Source organism: Pseudophryne corroboree, chromosome 6 (assembly GCF_028390025.1).
Source record: "Pseudophryne corroboree isolate aPseCor3 chromosome 6, aPseCor3.hap2, whole genome shotgun sequence".
In the NCBI taxonomy this organism is placed as follows: domain Eukaryota; kingdom Metazoa; phylum Chordata; class Amphibia; order Anura; family Myobatrachidae; genus Pseudophryne; species Pseudophryne corroboree.
The window spans coordinates 164,741,358-164,764,856 of record NC_086449.1 but is presented as its reverse complement, the minus strand read 5'-3'; the positions used below and the strand labels follow the sequence as shown (position 1 = coordinate 164,764,856).

The following is a 23,499-nucleotide window of genomic DNA, read 5'->3' as shown; positions in this document are numbered from 1 at the left end:
CTCACCATCTTCCAGCTATCCAGAGGAGTCCTAGAGAGGCACCATCCTATTACCGCACTGCATTAGGTACTCATCATTCATGGGACATTGCACTCAATCCTCTAGCGGCATATGGAACTTGTATTGGACTCTCTAAATACCATCTAAAAGGGACTCTCCACAGCGGATTACAACCGGACATTTATATCATCCAAGGGCAAAATTTGGAACGGATCCTATAGAATACAAAGCATATGTCCTGAACCAACACTGTGGGTAAACTCTATCCTTTATGTATGCACATGGCATAATATCACTACACAGAATACTGTCTTTTAATGAGTTATTGTTTTTTAATAAATTGTCTTAAGATTTTACACATTTAGTGAGTTATATTGTCCTTTCCTCTGGTAGCGCAGCCTTCTTTTCTTCTTTTACCTCTGGTGAGCACATGGAGGGCTGTGCGGCCCCGCAAAGAAATGCCACCTAACACCATTACTGACCCACTGCCAAACCGGTCATGCTGGAGGATGTTGCAGGCAGCAGAACGTTCTCCTTGGTGTCTCCAGACTCTGTCACGTCTGTCACATGTGCTCAGTGAGAACCTGCTTTCATCTGTGAAGAGCACAGGGCGCCAGTGGCGAATTTGCCATTCTTGGTGTTCTTTGGCAAATGCCAAACGTCCTGCACGGTGTTGGGCTGTAAGCACAACCCCCACCTGTGGACGTCGGGCCCTCATACCACCCTCATGGAGTCTGTTTCTGATCGTTTGAGTAGACACATGCACATTTGTGGCTTGCTGGAGGTCATTTTGCAGGGCTCTGGCTGTGATCCTCCTGTTCCTCCTTGCACAAAGGCGGAGGTAGCGGTCCTGCTGCTGGGTTGTTTCCCTCCTATGGCCTCCTCAACGTCTCCTGATGTACTGGCCTGTCTCCTGGTAGCGCCTCCATGCTCTGGACACTACACTGACAGACACAGCAAACCTTTTTGCCACAGCTCGCATTGATGTGCCATCCTGGATGAGCTGCACTACCTGAGCCACTTGTGTGGGTTGTAGGGAGGTCATACAGGCACGTGGAGGCCACACACACTACTGAGCCTCATTTTGACTTGGTTTAAGGACATTACATCAAAGTTGGATCAGCCTGTAGTGTGTTTTTCCACTTTAATTTTGAGTGTGACTCCAAATCCAGACCTCCATGGGTTAATAAATTTGATTTCCATTGATAATTTTTGTGTGATTTTGTTGTCAGCACATTCAACTATGTAAAGAACAAAGTATTTAATAAGAATATTTCATTCATTCAGATCTAGGATGTGTTATTTTAGTGTTCCCTTTATTTTTTTGAGCAGTGTATATACATATATATATATATATATACTGTGTGTGTACAGTATGTATATATACATACATACAGCTGGAACAGGCGGCACTCGCAGGAATTCTTTAAGAAGAAATACTCAGACCATGTAGTCTAATCAGTCAACGTTTCAATTTAGTAAATAAATTTTCGTCAGGACATCAATAAAAACAAATGTGCTCACCTTTTAAAGCTTCACCCAAGTGTACAGTTCATGCCGCCGCGTCCCGCGCTGGTCTCGTCTGACGTCACCGTAATGCGCCCGTCCCGGGTCTCCTGACGTCAGGTTGCCAGGTTACAGGGAAGCGTAGCGGCCAGTGTAAACAAACCCCTCACCATCAGATACTGTAAGACAATGTAGCAACATGAAAGACTCTAATCTTTGGTTATATCAAAACCAGTATTGCCATAACTTGATTTCTTAAAGCAACAATATACATAGATACATCAAAACATTCCTTAATAATTAAGGCTATAGCAATATCGCTAAATCTATATGAAGCAATGGAAGCTAAGCTGGTCATTAAGTCCATAAGGTTTCACTGTATTTAGTTCATAAATCCAGCGTGCTTCTCGCTGCAACAGTATTCTGGCTCGATCTCCTCCTCTGGGGCTTTCAGGAACAAAATCAATCATTTTATACCGGAGTGTTGAAAGATTATGTTTAAACTCCTTAAAATGCTTAGCGACAGGCTGGTCGATTTGTTTTCCCTCCAGCGCTTGGCGAATAGCACTTCTATGTTGCGCCATGCGTTCACGTAAGGTACAAACCGTCTTTCCAATATAAAGTAAGCCGCAGGGGCAGCGTATATAATATATGACATAGAGGCTAGTACATGTCAGGACATGGTGAATTTTAAATTTCTTTCCCGTTCTGGGATGTGTAAATGTATCTCCTGGTTCAAGGAAACTGCAGGTAGTGCAGCCAATACAGCGATAATTTCCTGGCTTCTTAGTAAGAAAATGCTGTGACTTACTGTTCTTCGACGATATCAGATCAGTAATATCCGTGTGTACCACCCAATCACGGATATTTTTAGATCTCCTATAACATGGGAGTAATTTAGTATTCTGCAGCAGAGAAAGATTTTTATCACTTGTGATGATTGGCCAATGTCTCTTAGCTATTCCAGTGATTTCCATACTGGACGTTGAGTATTCATTAATGAAAGTTATTCTATCTTCTGAGATGTCTTTTTTGTCTTTCTTCTTCAATAGTTCCAATCTTGGAACAGACATGGCTCTATTCATTGCTTTATGTAGAATCTGTGATGAATACCCTTTTTGCAAGAATCTTTTTGTCATGAGATTTAGTTGTTCACTTTCATCAACAGAATTGTCACAAATTCTCCTTACACGCAAATATTGAGAGTAAGGCAGGCCTTCCTTAAGCGCTCTTGGATGATGACTTGAAGCATTAAGAAGGGAATTACAGTCAGTTGGTTTGTTAAATACTGTGGTATTAAATTTTCCATCATTCATCTTAACATATACGTCCAGGAAATGGATACATTTATCACTGATCTCAAAAGTAAATTTGATGTTAGGGTCCATTAAATTGATTTCTGTCATCATATCAATGAACTCGGATTTTTCACCATGCCATAACATAAATATATCATCTATATATCTATAGAACATACATATTTTTGCTGACAATTGCGGGTTACTAAAAAAAAGATCTTTCTCTACTGAAAACATGAACGCATTAGCGTATGCCGGGGCCACGCAAGACCCCATCGCACAGCCAAGGAGCTGTATAAACATCTCCCCATTAAACAAAAAATAATTCCTATTTAGGACTAATCCTAAAAGCCCCAAAAGAAAGTCCAAATCTGGTCCCACATATTTGGGGTTGTTCGTCAATAACCTCTTAGTTGCTTCAATACCTCTATCGTGTGGTATGTTGGTGTACAGACTTACAATGTCTATAGTACACATCCAACATCCATCCAGTGAAAATTCTACTTCATTTAACTTATTAAGGAACATAGTTGTATCCTGAAGATAAGTATTTTCAGCCTGGATCACCGGTTGCAAATAAACATCAAGATATCGTGATACATCATAAAACAATGAATCTCTTGCCAAGATTATAGGTCTCCCAGGTGGTGAAATGGGATCCTTATGCAGCTTCGGCAGTAGATAAAAAACAGGTGTACGTGGAGATGTTTTAAGAAGTGAAGCAGCCGTACTGGAGGAGATGTAGTTATTGTCCACTGCTTTTTTCAGAGTTTCTTCTAATTCTTTACTGAACATTTCTGTAGGATCCTTCTCAATTCTACGATATAAATTATTATCATTTAGCTGGCGATAGGCTTCCGTTGTGTAGTCATCAATATTGAGAACTACAATCCCGCCCCCCTTGTCTGCGGGGCGGATTACAATATCTGTATACCTAGACAGATTCCTTAATGCCAATTGCTCTGATTTATTACGATTCCCCGAGATATTGGGCTGCTTAATAGATTGTGCATCTATGGTAGTTGTCATTACATTAGTAAATGCTTTAATCGTGGGACTAATTGAGGGAGGATCAAACAGAGATTTACTCCTTATCGGACAGGTTTTAATGGTATTGATCTGTTGTTCTTTTTTGTTCCCGAAATATTCTTTAAGTCGCAATTGGCGATTAAAACAGTAAAGATCCACCTTGCTTCTAAAGCCATCGTGAGTATTAGTCGGGACAAAATTTAAACCTTTTCTGAGAACAATAATTTCATGCTCAGTTAAAGTCCTGTCAGATAAATTGAAAATTACTTTTTCATCTTGGTATTCCCTTTTCCTTTGCCTCTGGCACTGCTTCCCCCTCCTCGTTGGTGTTCTCTTCTGCCGTCTGGCTTTGCACGGGTGATCACTCCTAAAGGGGGTCAGGTCTCTAGAGTGTCATTACTAGTACCTGCCCCTTCGCCCTCACTATTAGAAGTATTTTGTCCGCTTTCTGTATCTGTTTCCAATGGAAATCGGCGGTGTCGTCCATATCTGGAATTAAATTGTCGTGGTTTCCCTGGAGTAGAATTCACCCAACTGTATACACGTTTCTCTTCATAATCCCGTTTCACTGTAGTTAGTTTATTTTTCTTAAACTGGATCAAGTCCTTTTTATATTTGTCTATATATATATATCATAAGAAACAGGTATATTCAACGTTTTGATGGTTTAATCCATTGTCATCAGGATTAAAAATACCCATTGTCATCAGGATTAAAAATACAACTGACACTCACCATCAAATTTGGGGAGGTGAAGAGATTTAATGGTGAGTGTCAGTTTTATTTTTTATCCTTATGACGATGAATTAAACCATCAAAACGTTGAATATTCAGTACCTATGTTTCCTGTGACATCCGAGAGCCAATAAGATGCCGTTTTGAGATCCGGGTAAATCTGAACCCGCTCATCTCTAATATATATATATATATATATATATATATATATATATATATATATCCAGGTCTGCCATCAGGGGGGTGCTGCAGGCATAGCTTTCCCAGGTCCTGGCTCTCTAACAGAGAGGAGAGGGCCCGACTGCTCATGCCACCATCCGCACGCCGCGCGCCGCGATGCTCCACCCACTTTTCATTACCAAGTTCTGACGCTGTTACAGGAGGGGGAGAGGACGCTGCAAGCTTCTATTGTAAAGTCCCTCCAAAAATGTCTGCTGCCTCAGAGGAGACAGTTATTAGAGATACTAGAGAAGGCTCCTCTAGTATCTTTAATAACTGTCTCCTCAGAGATGGTGGCCATTTTGGCAGGGACTTTTCAAAAGAAGCTTGCAGCTTACTCTCCCCCTCCTGTGACAGCACCAGATCTTGGTCATGAAAAGGGGGTGGAGCTACACAAAATGGATGGGGTGGAGTTGCACGGAACTAGACTGCTACAGCTTCGGCCAGCCTGTGATAGGTAAGTTGAGGAAGAGTGAGTGGTGGGAGAGAGAAAGTGTGCTTGTGTGTGTGTGCGTGTGTGAGTGTATTTATTTAGTTAGATTTTATTTTGTGAGTCCTGGGCCCCAGAATTTCTGCTGGCAGCCCTGTATATATATATATATATATATATATATATAATGAGCATGGTGCCTCTCGCTGAGTGTAGCTGCTTGTCATCTTTTTCTACAGACAAATATACTGTATACTTGTGTGTCTGATACACCCAAATTTGCTGTACTGTATGGGGGTCAACAATGCTGTCTGTAGTATCTGGAGGTCACCGATGCTTTTGGTAATACTATATATGTGGGTCACCAGTTTTGTGAGGGGGGCACCACTGTTTATATCGCCTTCGGGCCCCTGCCCACACCGCACACACTGCACCCATAGAATATACTTACCCCTCCAGAGTGTGGGCACAAATCACTTGGAAAATGGTTGCCTTGGCTATTTCCGAGGTTTTACGCATGCGCACTGGAGGTGACCCCGGGAGCCAAAGTCTACTAGCTGCCGGAGATGAGGGGGCCCATGACAGAGGCTGCACATGGGTCCTCTCCTCTCTAAAAATGCCCCTGTACAGAGACTTGTCCAACCATTATAGAGGACATAGCCTGCAGACAACGTGGATACTACACTTGGTATGTTCATTCATGCTCCTACTCTAACGGGTAACTGACCTTGTCATCTAGTAACAATGTATAAGTCAAGTGCACTGTCTTGAAACCTGACATTAGAAAGAGAGGTGAGGCCCTTAGGCAGTGGGGCATACCAGGAATTTGTCCTGTACCCCTGTGTTCCAGGTTGACCCTGTATTCTATAATTGCTGAATCGTATTGCTTAATGTCAACATACATGTGCACACCTTGGCAGAAATAGCATCCTATTATACATTCAGCAAATAAATAACCTTGCACTCCTATCCCTATTGCTGTTCACAGATGACCTGGAAGAGGAGTATGATGATGTCACAGTGAAAATGATTGTGGCCATTGTTCAAGCCGTTGGATTTTTTAACTCCTTCAACAACCCTGTGGTTTATACATTCATGAATGAAAACTTCAAGAAGAGTTTAGTGGCCATTTTGTTCTGTCACTTCCGAACACAGGAACCAGCTGACAAGAGGGACAGTCAGCAGCTTGAGAAGCCAAAAGTTGGAGCATCAGTATTTCCTCATAGGAGAGATGGACGCAGCGCCCACAGCCACCTCAGTGCGGAGAACCTGGAGCTCCGGCTCTATGAGCAGTTTCCAGCTGCCAAACTGGAGTCTGTCACTTACCCTCTAGTGAACCCTCCCACGGACCTTCTACCGAATGGACAGTCAGCATAAGGACTGTGGAATCTAAGCAGGGCTTTTAATTCTATAATAAATTTTGAATGAAATATAATTTTGTGGAAAAAAAGTCAGGATATATTAGTGTCACCTCAGGAGTTTTACTTGGAAGTTGAGGAATAAGGCTGCTATTTAGGAAAGCTCTGTCCTAAACCACTGCTATAACTCATTCAGAATGTACTCTTTGGTCAACAGAAGCTGAAGCATTAAATGAAGATCTGTTTATATACCATGCTGTACATAGGAAGCACTGACTGTCCATTATCAGCCTGGCCTGATTAGCTTCCCCTTCAATCTTTACGTGGATGTTTCATCAAGTTTCAGCTATGGTCTCTCTACCAGGCGTTTTGTAAGCAGGAAGGACTCAGACATGCTAACTATTGAAAGTTTAGTTGACAAGACCACTATACTGTACGCTTGTTGTGATACTGTTTTGGCTATCACTATTTCCCTAGATTTCAACCCTTTGCCTACATATAGTTTAGTAAATACATTTGATTGAAAATACCTCAAACTAAACAGTGGACCAAAACCCAGTTTTGGTTAAATTCAGGGGGGACTCTTTCTTACATTTATGGTTTATTTATTTACCTCTTTACTACACCAAAATGTTCTTATTAACCATGAGACAATGATCTGCAAACCAAAGTCACTTTAAAATAGAATTCTCTAGATAACCACTTCTTGATGTTAATGACGCCATCACTACATGGATACCTTGGAACCTGTTTACAGCAAAGTTTGTTAAGATGCTGATTGAGAGGCAATCTTACATAATATACATAATGCCTTTCTGGGGAATGCTGATCTTTTTAATTGTATTTCTTTTTCCATTAATTATCCTCTTTCTATTCTCTAAACAAAAACAAAAGTACTGTGTCTAACAGCTTTTTTTATTATTTCATATTGCAAAGAAAACTAAGGCCCCCTTTTATCAAGCCTTGGTGAGTGATAAATAGCACGTTGATAAAGCACCAACCAATCAGCTCCTAACTTCCACGTTGCAGGCTGTGTTTGAAAAATGACAGTTAGGAGCTGGTTGGCTGGTTCTTTATCACCGTGCTATGTATCACTCTCCAAGGCTTGATAAATCTGGGCCTAAATGTGGTTCCTGGCATTCCCCACAAGGCATTATATACATTGATAAATGAACATATCAGCAAATTCTTCAATAAACTAAGACCACAGAGAAAGAAGCAACCGCAGTTGCACCTGATTTAGAATCAGGCCCATCATTTGCAGCTCCCCGCAGTAACCATCAGACAGCTGAGCATGCTTCCAGGAGTTTTCTAGTCCAGAACAAGCTCTCAGGGTAAAGAGAATGAGAAGAGATTATATAAAATATATTATTGTGGATATCTAATGCACATGGGATGGTTATCCAACATTTCTTAGAATGTCAGTTTTGTTTTATTTTACTTTTCCTCTTTCCTTTGATAAATATTAACCCTAACATAGATTTATCTAGTATGAAAAAAAGTTTTTGAAAGCTCCATAGTGAGACATTTGACCTAGCTACTGCTTTGTACTTTGTGCCATACATTGTTTTTTTTTTTTTAAAAGAAGACCATTACCACAATCTGATGTATTGCTTGTTTATTCCATCTATGTATCAAATGTTTTCATTCTGGAGATACTGTTTCTGCTAGATTGTTAATTCTACAATTCTAGGTCATACACAGAATGGATGATCTGCAGTGCAACAACAGCGTCTGACCCATCATGCCCCTAACTGGCACAAGCATGGCTAGATGTCCCTGCAGGTGCCTGGGCTTGCATAGCAGGATGGCATTATTTGCAGAATTGAAGCAGATGTACTGTACAGGCAGAGATGAGTTGTGAAAAGTTATATGGACCAATGCATTCCCTATATCAATGCATCTACTCCTAATAAATTGTGGAGTATCTGGACCAATGCATTCCCTTTAGTTAAACAGTGTTGATACAAGATTAGCCTAGGAGGCATTTCTTGTCATACAGTACAGTGGAGAGCTCTGGGTTTCCAATACCAAATATGACCTCAGTTTCGCACTAGCTCGGATCTGGCCAACTTTGGGCCTCATGCTGTACTTTTAATAGGAGCTGTTTTCTGGCTCTGAGTTTCACTACGACAGAGATGCCCCTATGTACCGTATTGTTAAATATTTCCTCTCTCTCATAATTAATGCAAATCTCACCACTCAGCACATCTAGAATTTGTTCAGTTGCGGCGAGGTGTCTCCCAGTAAGAGACAGGTAGACGTGCAGCTTGAGCTGTGCTGGTTACGTTACTATCCAGGTGCACAATCAAGATGTCTTGCTGCTCTCATTGGTTGCACTATACAAAATGACCTCCACTGAGTTTTCCAATGGGAAAAACACACATAGTGAGAAATACAAATAAGCTCTAGCTCTCAAGGGCCCTTACACTCAAGAGTTCCTACACAATAGGACGAGAAATATAAATATTGCTACAAGACCTCAAGTATCTTCATACCTGAAATTTCTGCAGTGTTTACACTTGGATTGGGTAGTTGTTAGATAATGATGAAAGAGAAGAAAGCTAAGTTGTTCTAACTAAGCTAAGTTGTTCAATTTATGACTAGCAAAGGGTGATTAAAAAAAACAACTCACCGCCAGTGCACATATAGCCGGATGCCCCCGTACCGATCTGCCAGCCAGGAAATACACCCAAAACCTGCCTCTAAGATCATAAAAGAAGCACAAGTGTTAATTGCATACATTTACAAATATATTTGTGAGCTGTCCACCATGCTCTGAGTGCTTCTACTAATAGGATGGCACAAACTGGAATCAAGGGGATTTCAAACAGGTATCCAAACCAATATGAATTTGTCACCTTAAAGCCTTGTATTCTGGGGTTCAATCAAGGTGGAGTGTTAGAGTCTTGATTTCACTCTTTATATTAACATTGTATTATGCTGTTTTTTCCCCCCAATTAAATTTTTATGCAGGCTTTTTCACACCATCAGTGAAGGTCCTCACACATTCGGGAGAGAATGATGGGGGTCTGGAATTTAAGCACCTCTAAACAGCGCAGTACATACTCATAGTAAGGTCCCAATGTAAACGTGGAACAGATGAGGGATCAAGCATGCATGAAGGACAGTACTGGGCAAGCAGGTGTTTTGGGAAGAAAGGGGTTAAAATAATAATGAGTAACATAGCATTATCATCAAGGTGATCATTAACTATTCATGCATTGCATCATTAAATATATTTCAGTAAACTCTTTTTGTAGATAACCATAATGGAATAATAAATCTCATGCACACATACTGAACCCATTTTTAAAGGGTGAATCACTTAACCTACTGTCTGTATGTGTCCATCTTTGTCCTTGGTCATCTTCTTTGTGTGCAACCTATAGTGCACCTGTTTGATTGTTATACTTGCTACTTTTACGACTCAGGAAGTCCCACGCAGCAGTAATGGAAGTAGGGATGTATTGGAAACATAGCTAGCTGCGTATTAACAAGTGACATTAGTTTCATATGTTCCGCATTTGTTATTTCATGACTTACTGTATAACAGAGAAAAGTACCTTACCGTCTTTATTGCACTTTGGATGTAATGGATCTCTTTTTCTAATGAAGCTGGTTTTGTATCTGTTGTATGACAATGTACCGATAATCAGTTGATTACTTTATAGAATGTGTCAAGAAGAAGTTGAGAAGAGAATCTTCTGCACAGACAGGAGGGACCCACCAGCCATAGACTGAATGTGGTCATTGCACAACTACTGTATTGCATAACGTGTTGCTGCCCCTTTAATACTTCCTGAGAAGACTATAGGCTAAATTTACTATACAGCACTTTTCAAAGCCACCATTTTTTCACCAGTATCGGCCACTGGATTTAAAGAAGCAATCTAATTCAATACAAAACACTCATAGTTTTGTATTGAATAGAATTTCTCCTTTAAATCCAGCCTTAAAAAAACACTGCATTGTCAATTTAGCCCATTTTATCTTAATTTGTGAACTGTAGTAATTAATTCATTGTATTAAATGAATATTGTTCTACACTGATACATCCTCTGTAGCATATCCAACATTTATTATGCGGCACTTCATTGAGAAAATTGTATAATCATGTTTCTTGTACAACGTCTTTAATTACATGCTTGATTTTTTCAGAATTATTTGGCATCAAACTGAATAATTACAGTCATTTAGAAGAAATGTTTCATTAAATGAAAAAGTTGGTACCACAGTAGTAGAAGGTTGTGTCTATACAATTTTACACAGTGCACTTATCAGATTTTTACACTTCTCGAAGATGAGTGATGGTTCTCTGGGGTTTTGTCTCCCAACTTAGAGCAGGCGCACGTCCTGATATGCAGTGGAAGGACCAGATTAGTTCACTGGGGCAAAACCAAAGGTGATTGTGGTGTGATTTGAGTGCCCTTCATGAACGAGGACCGCAAAGCAATTATTTTCCAATGCACCTGTCGTTAGCCTCACCAATGTCATGCCTCCCAGCCATGCAGATTTCAATGGTACAGTCCTGATCTGAGGGGACTGCCCCGCCATATCCCGGTTGACTCATTTGTCCCAATTTGCTAGAGGTTTGAGGACGGGGGGTATTTACAGTGCTGCACACAATGTGTCATGAACCTGGGTATTTCACTTGTGTTTTTGGAACTCACCTTTTCTGCCTCTTGTAGTGCTCCAAATTCCAGCTCTGCGGCAGCTTTCTGGTGTGTCCAGGTGTCGTCTCTTCAGCCACAGCTGTACTGTTCTCTGGCATCCTGTCACTGCATCTCTCACTGGTGCTGGGCACTGCCATGTCAGTCTCAGTCAGCTGACCTCTGCACTACCAATGGGAGTCCTGGATTCCTCCTCTGATTGCTAGGGAACCAAAGGGAATAAAGGGTCTCTTTTAAAAATCAGCTAATGCCAGAGCAACAAGTCTCTTCCCTGAGAGATATCCTGCTATCCAAGTTCTAGGTTACTGCAAGCTCTCAGCAATTCCTGGCTCCAGAGGGTAGTTCTACAGTTACCTGGTTACCACAGAATCTTGCTTCGCTGAGTTCCACTTCTGGAAATCCAGCTGATACAGTGTTTCACTCATACCCCTTTTCCACTGAAGTCCCAGGTCCGACCTGAGATTTGGAACACAGTTCCAAACCAGGACAGACCTGAGACATACCCTTTTTCCACTGCAGTGCTAATCTGGGTTACTCCTGGACCGTCGTTGTTCACACTGCACACGGAAGCAGTGCTGGTGCTTCAAGATGACATAATCTCCTAGTGCTGAAATGTAGCTCTGACCGTGCTGGAAATAGGTCCCGGAACAGAAGAACCGGGTAACCCATTTCCATTGCAGCTCAGTCTGGGACCTTCCCTTATAAAACCCTGCTAGGTACCTGTGAAGGATTCTAAGGTGACTGGACCCAGGTGGAGCCATTTCTATTGACAAAAATTCTGGGTTCACTGGCAATAACCCGGGATTTTCATGTCAGTGGAAAAGGGGTATCAGCTTCAGCTGCAGTTTTTGTATACAGACTTCAGTCATTACATAGAAACATAGAATTTGGCAGCAGATAAGAACCACTTGGCCCATCTTGTCAGACCCTTTTGTTTTAAATTTTAGTAATCTCAAGTTCTCAACCCTATTTGATCCTCAGTTCTCAGGGCTATTCATATGCCTAGCCCAAGCATGTTTAAATTGCTCTACTGACTTAGGGCTAGCTGCATCACTGCTTGGAGATAGATAAAATGGAGAGTGACAAAATGACCAGCCAATGAGCTCCTAACTGTCATTTTTCAAACAGGGTCTATGACATGGCAGTTAGAAGCTGATTGGCTGGTACTTCTCTCTCCACTTTATCACTCTCCAAGCTATGATGCATCTAGCCCTTAGCCTCAATGATTTCTGATGGTAGGCTATTCCACTTATCCACTACCCTTTCTGTGAAGTAATCTTTCCTCACATTTACTCACCTGTAACTCCAGCCAATGTAACAGCATCCAACAATACGGAGTCCTTCTACCAGTATCCTGCAATCACTCCATTTCCTTCTAGACTCAGCTATACTAGGCAGAGTAAAGTCTAGCACTGTTATTACTGTGAGCTCCATAGTGCTACACTCAGTATAAAGTACATACTAGTGCAGTTACCATTCAAGCTGTACTGACAGTTCCAGTCAGTCCAAGCCTGGATCCAGTCCAGTTCAGCCCAAGCCCGGATCCAGTCTGGTTCAGCCCAAGCCCAGATCCAGTCCAGTTCAACTTAAGCCCGGATTCAGTCCGGTTCAGCTCAAGCCCGGATCCAGTCCTGTTCAGCACTAGCCCGGATCCAGTCCGGTTCAGCCCAAGCCCAGATCCAGTCTGGTTCAGCTCAAGCACGGATCCAGTCGCTATTTAGAAAACAGAAGTGCCGGTACAAGGTTACAGGTTGATTCAAGATTTATAGTAGCTTTCAAATTTGAACGTCTGCAAAGATACATTATTTTATTTTATTTTTATTGCTGACATGATCAAACGGATTTCTTCCTATTTCTGGAACTAGTTATAAGAATTAAAAGTTATAAATATATCAGGAAAAAAAGTTACGGTAATGTGTAGATTAAGTATTTTAATCAAACTATCTCAGTGAGCTATGGCAGCTATTGCTTAGTTGGAAATGCTAGAACTATAAGCACCATGGTGCTGCCTGCAGCTTTCACATTGGCTGTGTACTAGTTACTATATAAGACATTGCACTGATGCTGGAAAATTACAATGTTTTTCAATTAATTTATTCTAACTTTAAACAGTAAAGATACACACTGAGTCTGTTATCGGCATCTGCTAGTGTCTTTACACCCCGTCTTCAGAACCCACAAATAATACGCCCCCTAAATGAATATCCATGTGCATTTTACTGTGAAGTGCAACAAACAGATTTGTGGCCGCTGTTGGACTTACGCCCAGCTTTAAATTAAGTTTTTACAGTATTTTGTAGTGCGCCACATGCTTGGATCAAGACCAGTGTTTCAAACACTAGCTCTCCCTGAGATATGTGTTAGCAATTGCTTCCCCATGGCTTAGCTATCATTTGTGTCAATGGGGACCTCAAGCTACTGTACTTGCTTTATTGTTCAGGCTATAGCCAGGTCTGGCATGCTTATAATAGCAATGGAATGAACGTACGGTACGCTAGCCTTCAGTTTGACTTCTGCGTATGAATTTGTGGATGTCTGTGACTAGTTTAGTGGTTTTACTGTGAAAAAGCGTCCCCTTTGTTATTTGAGATTGCTATTTGAAAGATCTATAGGAAGAAACCCTTATCTGGATGTACAATCAATTTACATTCAGACAGCAGTAAAAAGCAAGACAACAATCATAGTTTAAATGCTGCGCTCGTGTTGTCCCTCAAAGCACAAAGCTTCCAGTTTTTAATGTCACATTGATGAATACCGTAGGATACGTCTCTCAAAGGGAAGTGATTATGCTGCTTTTAAAAGGAGAAAATTATTCTGATTTATGATATAGAAATCATGGGGGTAAAATATTCTTCTGGTAAATGAGCTGTCATTAGAAGTACATAGTGTATTATGGGGGGGTTTCAGGTAATTTTAATAATAGCCTTTGATGCTGACAATAATACAGAACAGCAGGATTTCCTGCTTTCTGAAAAGACTCTATTTGAAGACAGCAGCCCAACGTGTCACAGGCTTGTTTCTGCAAGGTACTGCTAGGTGACTAAACTGTGGAGGAGGCAGGTTGGTAAATCATTGTATACAGTATATGCTGACCAGCATGCAAAAAACGAGTTTTATGGTAAGAACTTACCCTTGTTAAAACTCTTTCTGCGAGGTACACTGGGCTCCACAAGTCTGTACAATGTGGTGTAGAGTAGGATCTTGATCCGAGGCACCAACAGGCTCAAAGCTTTGACTGTTCCCAGAATGCACAGCGCCTCCTCCCCTATAACCCCGCCTCCCAGCACAGGAGTTCAGTTTAGTTAACCAGCCCAATGCAGTAGCAGGAAAAGAGACGACAACGGTTAGTAGCCACATACACCACACTCTCACGACAAGAGAAGTGTCAGGGGCTAATGCCATATCAACCCAAAGAAGCTAAGTGCGTCAGGGTGGGCGCCTTGTGGAGCCCAGTGTACCTCACAGAAAGAGTTTTAACAAGGGTAAGTTCTTACCATAAAACTCGTTTTCTGCTGCGGGGTACACTGGGCTCCACAAGTCTGGACAATGGGGATGTCCTAAAGCAGTTCCTTATGGGAGGGGACGCACTGTAGTGGGCACAAGAACCCGGCGTCCAAAGGAAGCATCCTGGGAAGCGGCAGTATCGAAGGCATAGAACCTTATGAACGTGTTCCTGGAGGACCACGTAGCCGCCTTGCACAATTGGTCAAGGGTCGCACCACGTTGGGCCGCCCAAGAAGGTCCAACAGACCAAGTAGAATGGGCCATAATGTGAACAGGAGCTGACAGACCAGCCTTCACATAAGCATGCGCAATCACCATTCTAATCCACCTGGCCAGGGCCTGCTTGTGAGCAGGCCAGCCACGTTTGTGAAATCCAAACAAAACAAAGAGAGAATCAGACTTTTGAATAGAAGCACTTCTATTCACATAGATACGTACCACATCCAAAGATTGCTCTTTGGGAGACAAATCAGGAGAGACAAAAGCTGAAACCACAATCTCCTGATTAAGGTGGAATGAAGAAACCACCTTAGGTAAATATCCTGGACGAGTCCTAAGAACCACCTGGTCACGGTGAAAAATCAGATATGGGGAACTACAAGACAAGGCACCCAAATCCGACACTCTTCTAGCAGAGGCAATAGCCAGCAAAAACACCACCTTAAGGGAAAGCCACTTAAGGTCAGCTTGAACCAAGAGGTTCAAATGGAGGCTCCTGCAACGCCTCCAAAACCACCGACAAGTCCCAAGGAGCCACAGGCGGGACATAGGGAGGTTGGATACGTAACACACCCTGAGTGAAAGTATGAACATCAGGTAAAGTCGCAATTTTTCTCTGAAACCACACCGACAAGGCAGAAATATGAACCTTGAGGGAGGCCAGACGCAGGCCTAAATCTAGGCCCTGCTGTAGAAAAGCCAAAAGTTTGGCTGTACTAAACTTGGAAGCGTCATAATGGTTAGATGCGCACCAAACAAAGTAGGAATGCTCTTAAGACGGAAGCTTCAAGAGCCACGCCGTCAAAGACAGCCGGGCTAGGTCCTGGTAGACACAGGGGCCCTGAACGAGGAGGTCTGGGTGTTGTGGAAGTAGAAGTGGACGCTCTGACGATAGGCCTTGCAGGTCTGAGAACCAATGCCGTCTGGGCCACGCCGGAGCTATGAGAAGCAGATTTCCTTTTTCTTGCTTGAACTTCCGAATTACCCTGGGCAGGAGTGACACCAGAGGGAACACGTGCGGCAGCTGAAACCTCCACGGCACTGCCAGCGCATCCACGAATGCTGCTTGAGGATCCCTTGTCCTTGCTCCGAAGACCGGAACCACGTGATTGTGTTGAGACGCCATCAGATCCACAACTGGAAGACCCCACCTTTCCACGAGGAGTTGAAACACTTCTGGATGGAGGCCCCACTCGCCGGCATGCATGTCCTGACGACTGAGAAAGTCCGCTTCCCAATTCAGGACTCCCGGAATGAATATTGCCGATATTGCCGGTAGATGGCGTTCTGCCCAACGTAGAATCCGTGAGGCTTCCTTCATTGCCAAACGGCTTCGAGTGCCGCCTTGATGATTTATGTAAGCCACTGTGGTGGCGTTGTCCGACTGTACTTGAACAGGACGGTTCTGAATCAAATGCTGGGCTAGGCTCAATGCATTGAAGACCGCCCGCAATTCCAGAATGTTGATCGAGAGGAGAGATTCCTCCTTGGTCCACCGACCCTGCAAGGAGTGCTGCTCCAGCACCGTGCCCCAACCTCTTAGACTGGCATCTGTCATCAACAGGACCCAGTTGGATATCCAGAAGGGACGGCCTCTGCACAATTGTCGGTCCAGGAGCCACCAGAGCAGCGACAGACGGACCTCCGGAGTCAAAGAGATCATGTGAGACCTGATCCGGTGAGGCAGGCCATCCCACTTGGCTAGAATCAGCTTCTGGAGGGGGCGAGAATGGAATTGAACATACTCCACCATGTCGAATGCTGACACCATGAGGCCCAGCACCTGCATTGCCGAATGTATCGACACTTGCGGACGAGAAAGGAAGCAACGAATCCTGTCCTGAAGTTTCAGGACCTTATTCAAATTACACCACACTGAATTGCTCTTTATTCACATTAGACCACACAGTAGTGCCCTTTCTATACGCAACACTACACAGTAGAGCACCTTATACACATAATGCCACACATTAGTAATGCATTTATACACATAATACCACACAGTTATGCCCTTTACACATATGACACACATTATTAATGTCCTTATAAATATAATGCGCCTTACACATTATGACAACCTTTATTAATGCCCTTATACACATAATGTCCCTTACACATATGCCGCACATTATTAATGTCCTTATACACATAATGACACACATAATGTCCCTTACACATATAACACATATTATTAATGCACTTATACACATAATGACACACATAATGCTCCTTACACATATGCTGACCACTACTGAACAACCAACCTACCCGCACATAGCACTCACACAGCTGCTAACACTGTGACCTCTGCCTCTGCTTGGATACAGATGTGTCCTCATAAATCTTGTCTCAATGCGAACGTCGGGTGACTTTTCTTGATGTAAATGCAACTTATTTGCAATCCTATGTGGCTAGGATGCACAGTGTGAGACTGTGGCGGTATTTGCATATGAAATGCTACACACAGAATATAGGCATGCTGCATATCATTTTTATCAGTAGAAGCTGCTGATGCCCCTATGCATACCAAATGCCCTAGGCATTTGCATAGTTTGCCTATGCCTAGGGCCGGCTCTAGCGAGAAGCTGTGACAATATATGACAAGCATTGTCTAGCATGGTCTGAGGAGATTCCAGCCTCTAACTCCAAGGCCCATGCTTCAATAACCTCTGCCGCCCATGTAGCTGCAATAGTGGGCCTTTGTGCAGCACCCATGAGGGTGTAAATCGCTTTTAGACAACCCTCGACACGTTTATCCGTAGGCTCTTTTAGAGACGTGACGGTAGTGACAGGTAGAGCTGAGGAAACCACCATCCTAGCCACATGTGAGTCTACTGGAGGAGGCGTTTCCCAATTCTTAGACAGCTCTGGCGCGAGGGGATAGTGAGCCAGCATCTTCTTTTGAGGTACAAACTTCGTACCCGGGCTTTGCCAGGGTTCCTGACGTATATCCACTAGGTGGTCAGAGTGAGGTAAAACTTGTTTAATCACCTTCTGACGCTTGAACCTATCTGGTTTCTTAGGAGGAACGGATGGCTCGGGATCATCCGTAATCTGCAGAATTAACTTAATAGCCTCCAAAAGATCAGGAACATCCACATGTGAACTACCCTCCCCATCAGCCGTTTCTGAGGCAGAACCTGTGGGGTCAGTGTAGAGATGTGCACCGGAAATTTTTCGGGTTTTGTGTTTTGGTTTTGGATTCGGTTTCGCGGCCGTGTTTTGGATTCAGACGCGTTTTGCCACAACCTCCCTGAAATTATTTTGTCGGATACGGGTGTGTTTTGGATTCGGGTGTTTTTTTACAAAAAACCCTCAAAAACAGCTTAAATCATAGAATTTGGGGGTAATTTTGATCCCATAGTATTATTAACCTCAATAACCATAATTTACACTCATTTTCAGTCTATTCTGAACACCTCACACCTCACAATATTATTTTTAGTCCTAAAATTTGCACCGAGGTCGCTGGATGGCTAAGCTAAGCGATACAAGTGGCCGACACAAACACCTGGCCCATCTAGGAGTGGCACTGCAGTGTCAGGCAGGATGGCACTTCAAAAAAATAGTCCCCAAACAGCACATGATGCAAAGAAAAAAAGAGGCGCACCAAGGTCGCTGTGTGACTAAGCTAAGCGATACAAGTGGCCGACACAAACACCTGGCCCATCTAGGAGTGGCACTGCAGTGTCAGACAGGATGGCACTTCAAAAAAATAGTCCCCAAACAGCACATGATGCAAAGAAAAAAAGAGGCGCACCAAGGTCGCTGTGTGACTAAGCTAAGCGACCCAAGTGGCCGACACAAACACCTGGCCCATCTAGGAGTGGCACTGCAGTGTCAGACAGGATGGCACTTCAAAAAAATTGTCCCCAAACAGCACATGATGCAAAGAAAAAAAGAGGCGCACCAAGGTCGCTGTGTGACTAAGCTAAGCGACACAAGTGGCCGTCACAAAAACCTGGCCCATCTAGCAGTTGTACTGCAGTGTCAAACAGGATGGCACTTAAAAAAATAGTCCCCAAACAGCACATGATGCAAAGAAAAATTAAAGAAAAAAGAGGTGCAAGATGGAATTGTCCTTGGGCCCTCCCACCCACCCTTATGTTGTATAAACAGGACATGCACATGGTCACTGTCAGCAAACTGCAAAACTAAAATGCACCACAGGTATAGAATCTAGATGGATAGTATACTTGACGACACAGAGGTAGGTAGAGCAGTGGCCTTCCGTACCGTACTGCTATATATACTGGTGGTCACTGTCAGCAAACTGCAAAACTAAAATGCACCACAGGTATAGAATCTAGATGGATAGTATACTTGACGACACAGAGGTAGGTAGAGCAGTGGCCTTCCGTACCGTACTGCTATATATACTGGTGGTCACTGTCAGCAAACTGCAAAATTAAAATGCACCACAGGTATAGAATCTAGATGGATAGTATACTTGACGACAAAGAGGTAGGTAGAGCAGTGGCCTTCCGTACCGTACTGCTATATATACTGGTGGTCACTGTCAGCAAACTGCAAAACTAAAATGTACCACAGGTATAGAATCTAGATGGATAGTATACTTGACGACACAGAGGTAGGTAGAGCAGTGGCCTTCCGTACCGTACTGCTATATATACTGGTGGTCACTGTCAGCAAACTGCAAAACTAAAATGCACCACAGGTATAGAATCTAAATGGATAGTATACTTGACGACACAGAGGTAGGTAGAGCAGTGGCCTTCCGTACCGTACTGCTATATATACTGGTGGTCACTGTCAGCAAACTGCAAAACTAAAATGCACCACAGGTATAGAATCTAGATGGATAGTATACTTGACGACACAGAGGTAGGTAGAGCAGTGGCCTTCCGTACCGTACTGCTATATATACTGGTGGTCACTGTCAGCAAACTGCAAAACTAAAATGCACCACAGGTATAGAATCTAGATGGATAGTATACTTGACGACACAGAGGTAGGTAGAGCAGTGGCCTTCCGTACCGTACTGCTATATATACTGGTGGTCACTGTCAGCAAACTGCAAAACTAAAATGCACCACAGGTAGAGAATCTAGATGGATAGTATACTTGACGACACAGAGGTAGGTAGAGCAGTGGCCTTCCGTACCGTACTGCTATATATACTGGTGGTCACTGTCAGCAAACTGCAAAACTAAAATGCACCACAGGTATAGAATCTAGATGGATAGTATACTTGACGACACAGAGGTAGGTAGAGCAGTGGCATTCCGTACCGTACTGCTATATATACTGGTGGTCACTGTCAGCAAACTGCAAAACTAAAATGCACCACAGGTATAGAATCTAGATGGATAGTATACTTGACGACACAGAGGTAGGTAGAGCAGTGGCCTTCCGTACCGTACTGCTATATATACTGGTGGTCACTGTCAGCAAAACTCTGCACTGTACTCCTCCTATATAATACTGCTGGTCCCCAGTCCCCACAATAAAGCAGTGTGAGCACAGATATATGCAGCACACTGAGAACAGATATGGAGCGTTTTTCAGGCAGAGAACGGATAAAACTGGTGGACACTGATCAGCAAAACTCTGCACTGTACTCCTCCTATATAATACAGCTGCTCCCCAGTCCCCACAATTAAGCAATAAGCACAAATATTTGCAGCAACATTAATAAAGGGAGAGGACGCCAGCCACGTCCTCTCCCTAACATTTCCAATGCACGAGTGAAAATGGCGGCGACGCGCGGCTCCTTATATAGAATCCGAATCTCGCGAGAATCCGACAGCGGAATGATGACGTTCGGGCGCGCTCGGGTTAACCGAGCCATACGGGAGAATCCGAGTATGCCTCGGACCCGTGTAAAATGGGTGAAGTTCGGGGGGGTTCGGTTTCAGAGGAACCGAACCCGCTCATCACTAGGTCAGTGTATGTGCTGTCTTCATCAGACGAGGTGTCAGTGACAGCAGTGGATTGTGAGGAGACGAGCACTCGCTTAGAGGACCTCTTGGACTTAGGCGAGCGTTGGTCAGTCTTTTTAGTAGTCAGGGACTGGTTCAACTTCTTTAATTGAGCAGATAAATCGTCCGCCCACGGCGGGTTAGCTGCAGGGACCACATACGGTTGTACCGGCATTGGGGGTCCCATAGGGGGTGTTAGTTTATGAACTAGCGTATGCAGAAGCGTGGAAAAAGCGGCCCACGGAGGGTCAGTATGTGCCTCCGTTGCCACAGTCCCACTGGGGGGCAAGGAGCCCCCAGAACCAGAGCCCACAGCTGCTATATTCTCCCCATATGTGCCTGTGGCTTCAGCAACACCAGCAGTGTGTTCCACCCCAGAACCATTACCCTCAGAAGCAGACATGATATAACTTGCAGTATGAGGTAACACAGTATAATTATTAGCAGCACTATATCCCTAAATCCAAACCCCTGCGCAGTGTAGTCAGCACCAGCAGAGATAAAGGAGAGACATGGTGACTAAATCACAGAGAAAAAATAAGATTTTAAACCTACCGGTAAATCTTTTTCTCGTAGTCCGTAGAGGATGCTGGGGACTCCGTAAGGACCATGGGGATAGACGGGCTCCGCAGGAGACATGGGCACTTTAAGAAAGACTTTATATCTGGGGTGCACTGGCTCCTCCCTCTATGCCCCTCCTCCAGACCTCAGTTAGAGAAACTGTGCCCAGAGGAGACGGACAGTACGAGGAAAGGATTTTTGTTAATCCAAGGGCAAGATTCATACCAGCCACACCAATCACACAGTATAACTTGTGATATACTATCCAGTTAACAGTATGAAAACGACATAGCATCAGTCCAAGACCGATGAGACTATAACATAACCCTTATTTAAGCAATAACTATATACAAGTCTTGCAGAAGTAGTCCGCACTTGGGACGGGCGCCCAGCATCCTCTACGGACTACGAGAAAAAGATTTACCGGTAGGTTTAAAATCTTATTTTCTCTAACGTCCTAGAGGATGCTGGGGACTCCGTAAGGACCAGGGGGATTATACCAAAGCTCCAAAACGGGCGGGAGAGTGCGGATGACTCTGCAGCACCGATTGAGCAAACAGGAGGTCCTCCTCAGCCAGGGTATCAAACTTATAAAACTTTGCAAAGGAGTTTGAACCCGACCAAGTAGTAGCTCGGCACAGCTGTAGCTCCGAGACCGCTCTGGCAGCCGCCCAAGAAGAGCCCACCTTCCTAGTGGAATGGGCCTTGACCGATTTAGGTAACGGCAATCCTGCCGTAGAATGCGCCTGCTGAATCGTGTTACAGATCCAGCGAGCAATAGTCTACTTTGAAGCAGGGGCACCAATCTTGTTGGTTGCATACATGACAAACAGTGCTTCTGTTTTTCTGACTGTAGCCGATCTGGCCACGTAAATTTTCAAAGCCCTGACCACATCCAGGGACTCGGGATCCTCCAAGTCACGCGTAGCCACAGGCACCACAATAGTTCATATGAAAGGATGAAAACACTTTTGGCAGGAATTGAGGACGGGTCCGCAATTCCGCTCTATCCATATGGAAAACCAGATAGGGGCTTTTATGTGATAAAGGCGCTAATTCCGACACTCGCCTAGCCGAAGCCAAGGCTAATAACATGACCACCTTCCAAGTGAGATTTTTCAACTCCACCGTTTTAAGTGGTTCAAACCAGTGTGACTTAATGAAACTTAACACCACGTTAAGGTCCCAAGGCGTCACCGGTGGTACAAAAGGAGGCTGAATATGCAGTACTCCCTTCACAAAAGTTTGTACTTCAGGGAGAGAGGCCAATTCCTTTTGAAAGAAAATGGATAAGGCCGAAATCTGAACCTTAATAGATCCTAATTTTAGGCCAAAATTCACTCCAGTTTGCAGGAAGTGAAGGAAACGGCCCAGATGGAATTCTTCCGTAGGAGCATTCCTGGCCTCACACCAAGAAACATATTTTCGCCATATACGGTGATAATGTTTAGATGTCATGTCCTTCCTAGCCTTTATTAGCGTAGGAATGACCTCATCCGGAAAATAGACATGGGCCCTGTTGCAACCGGTCCTGTCTTAGAGGAAGAAGCCACTGATCTTCTGTGAGCATTTCCTGCAGATCCAGATACTAGGTCCTTCGTGGCCAATCTGGAACAATGAGGATTGTTCTCATTCCTCTCCCTCCTACCATTCTCAACACCTTGGGTATGAGAGGAAGAGGGGGAAATACATAGACCGACTGGAACACCCACGGTGTCACAAGGGCATCTACAGCTACTGCCTGAGGGTCTCTTGACCTGGTGCAATACCTCTGTAGCTTCTTGTTGAGGCGGGACGCCATCATGTCTATCTGTGGCAGTTCCCACTGACTTGCAATCTGTGTGAAGACTTCCTAAATATGTCCTCTCTTGGATGCAGGTCGTGTTTGCTGAGGAAGTCTGCTTCTCAGTTGTCCACTCCCGGAATGAACTGCTGAAAATGCGCTTACACGATTTTCCGCCCAGCGGAGAATCCTGGTGGCTTCTGCCATTTCCACTCTGCTCTTTGTGCCACCTTGGCGGTTTA

General features: G+C 43.7%; 1 protein-coding gene and 1 long non-coding RNA gene across 2 annotated transcripts in view; one reads left to right on the top strand and one right to left on the bottom strand.

Annotated features, from left to right (window-relative positions):
- The window catches only part of LOC134936813 (pyroglutamylated RF-amide peptide receptor-like), a 304,639-nt gene extending 295,423 nt beyond the window's left edge, over positions 1-9,216 (top strand). Inside the window, exon 6 of the mRNA XM_063932082.1 lies at positions 6,206-9,216. Coding sequence (XP_063788152.1) covers positions 6,206-6,594 — 389 coding nt within the window. The 3' untranslated portion in view covers positions 6,595-9,216. The remainder of the gene's footprint in view (positions 1-6,205) is intronic.
- LOC134936815 (uncharacterized) lies at positions 1,381-11,444 on the bottom strand. Its single transcript, XR_010180554.1, has 3 exons — positions 11,249-11,444; positions 9,211-9,280; positions 1,381-1,685 (listed from the first exon to the last, which is right to left on the bottom strand). It is a non-coding gene; the product is annotated as an uncharacterized LOC134936815 (long non-coding RNA).
- Positions 11,445-23,499: the final 12,055 nt, after the last annotated feature.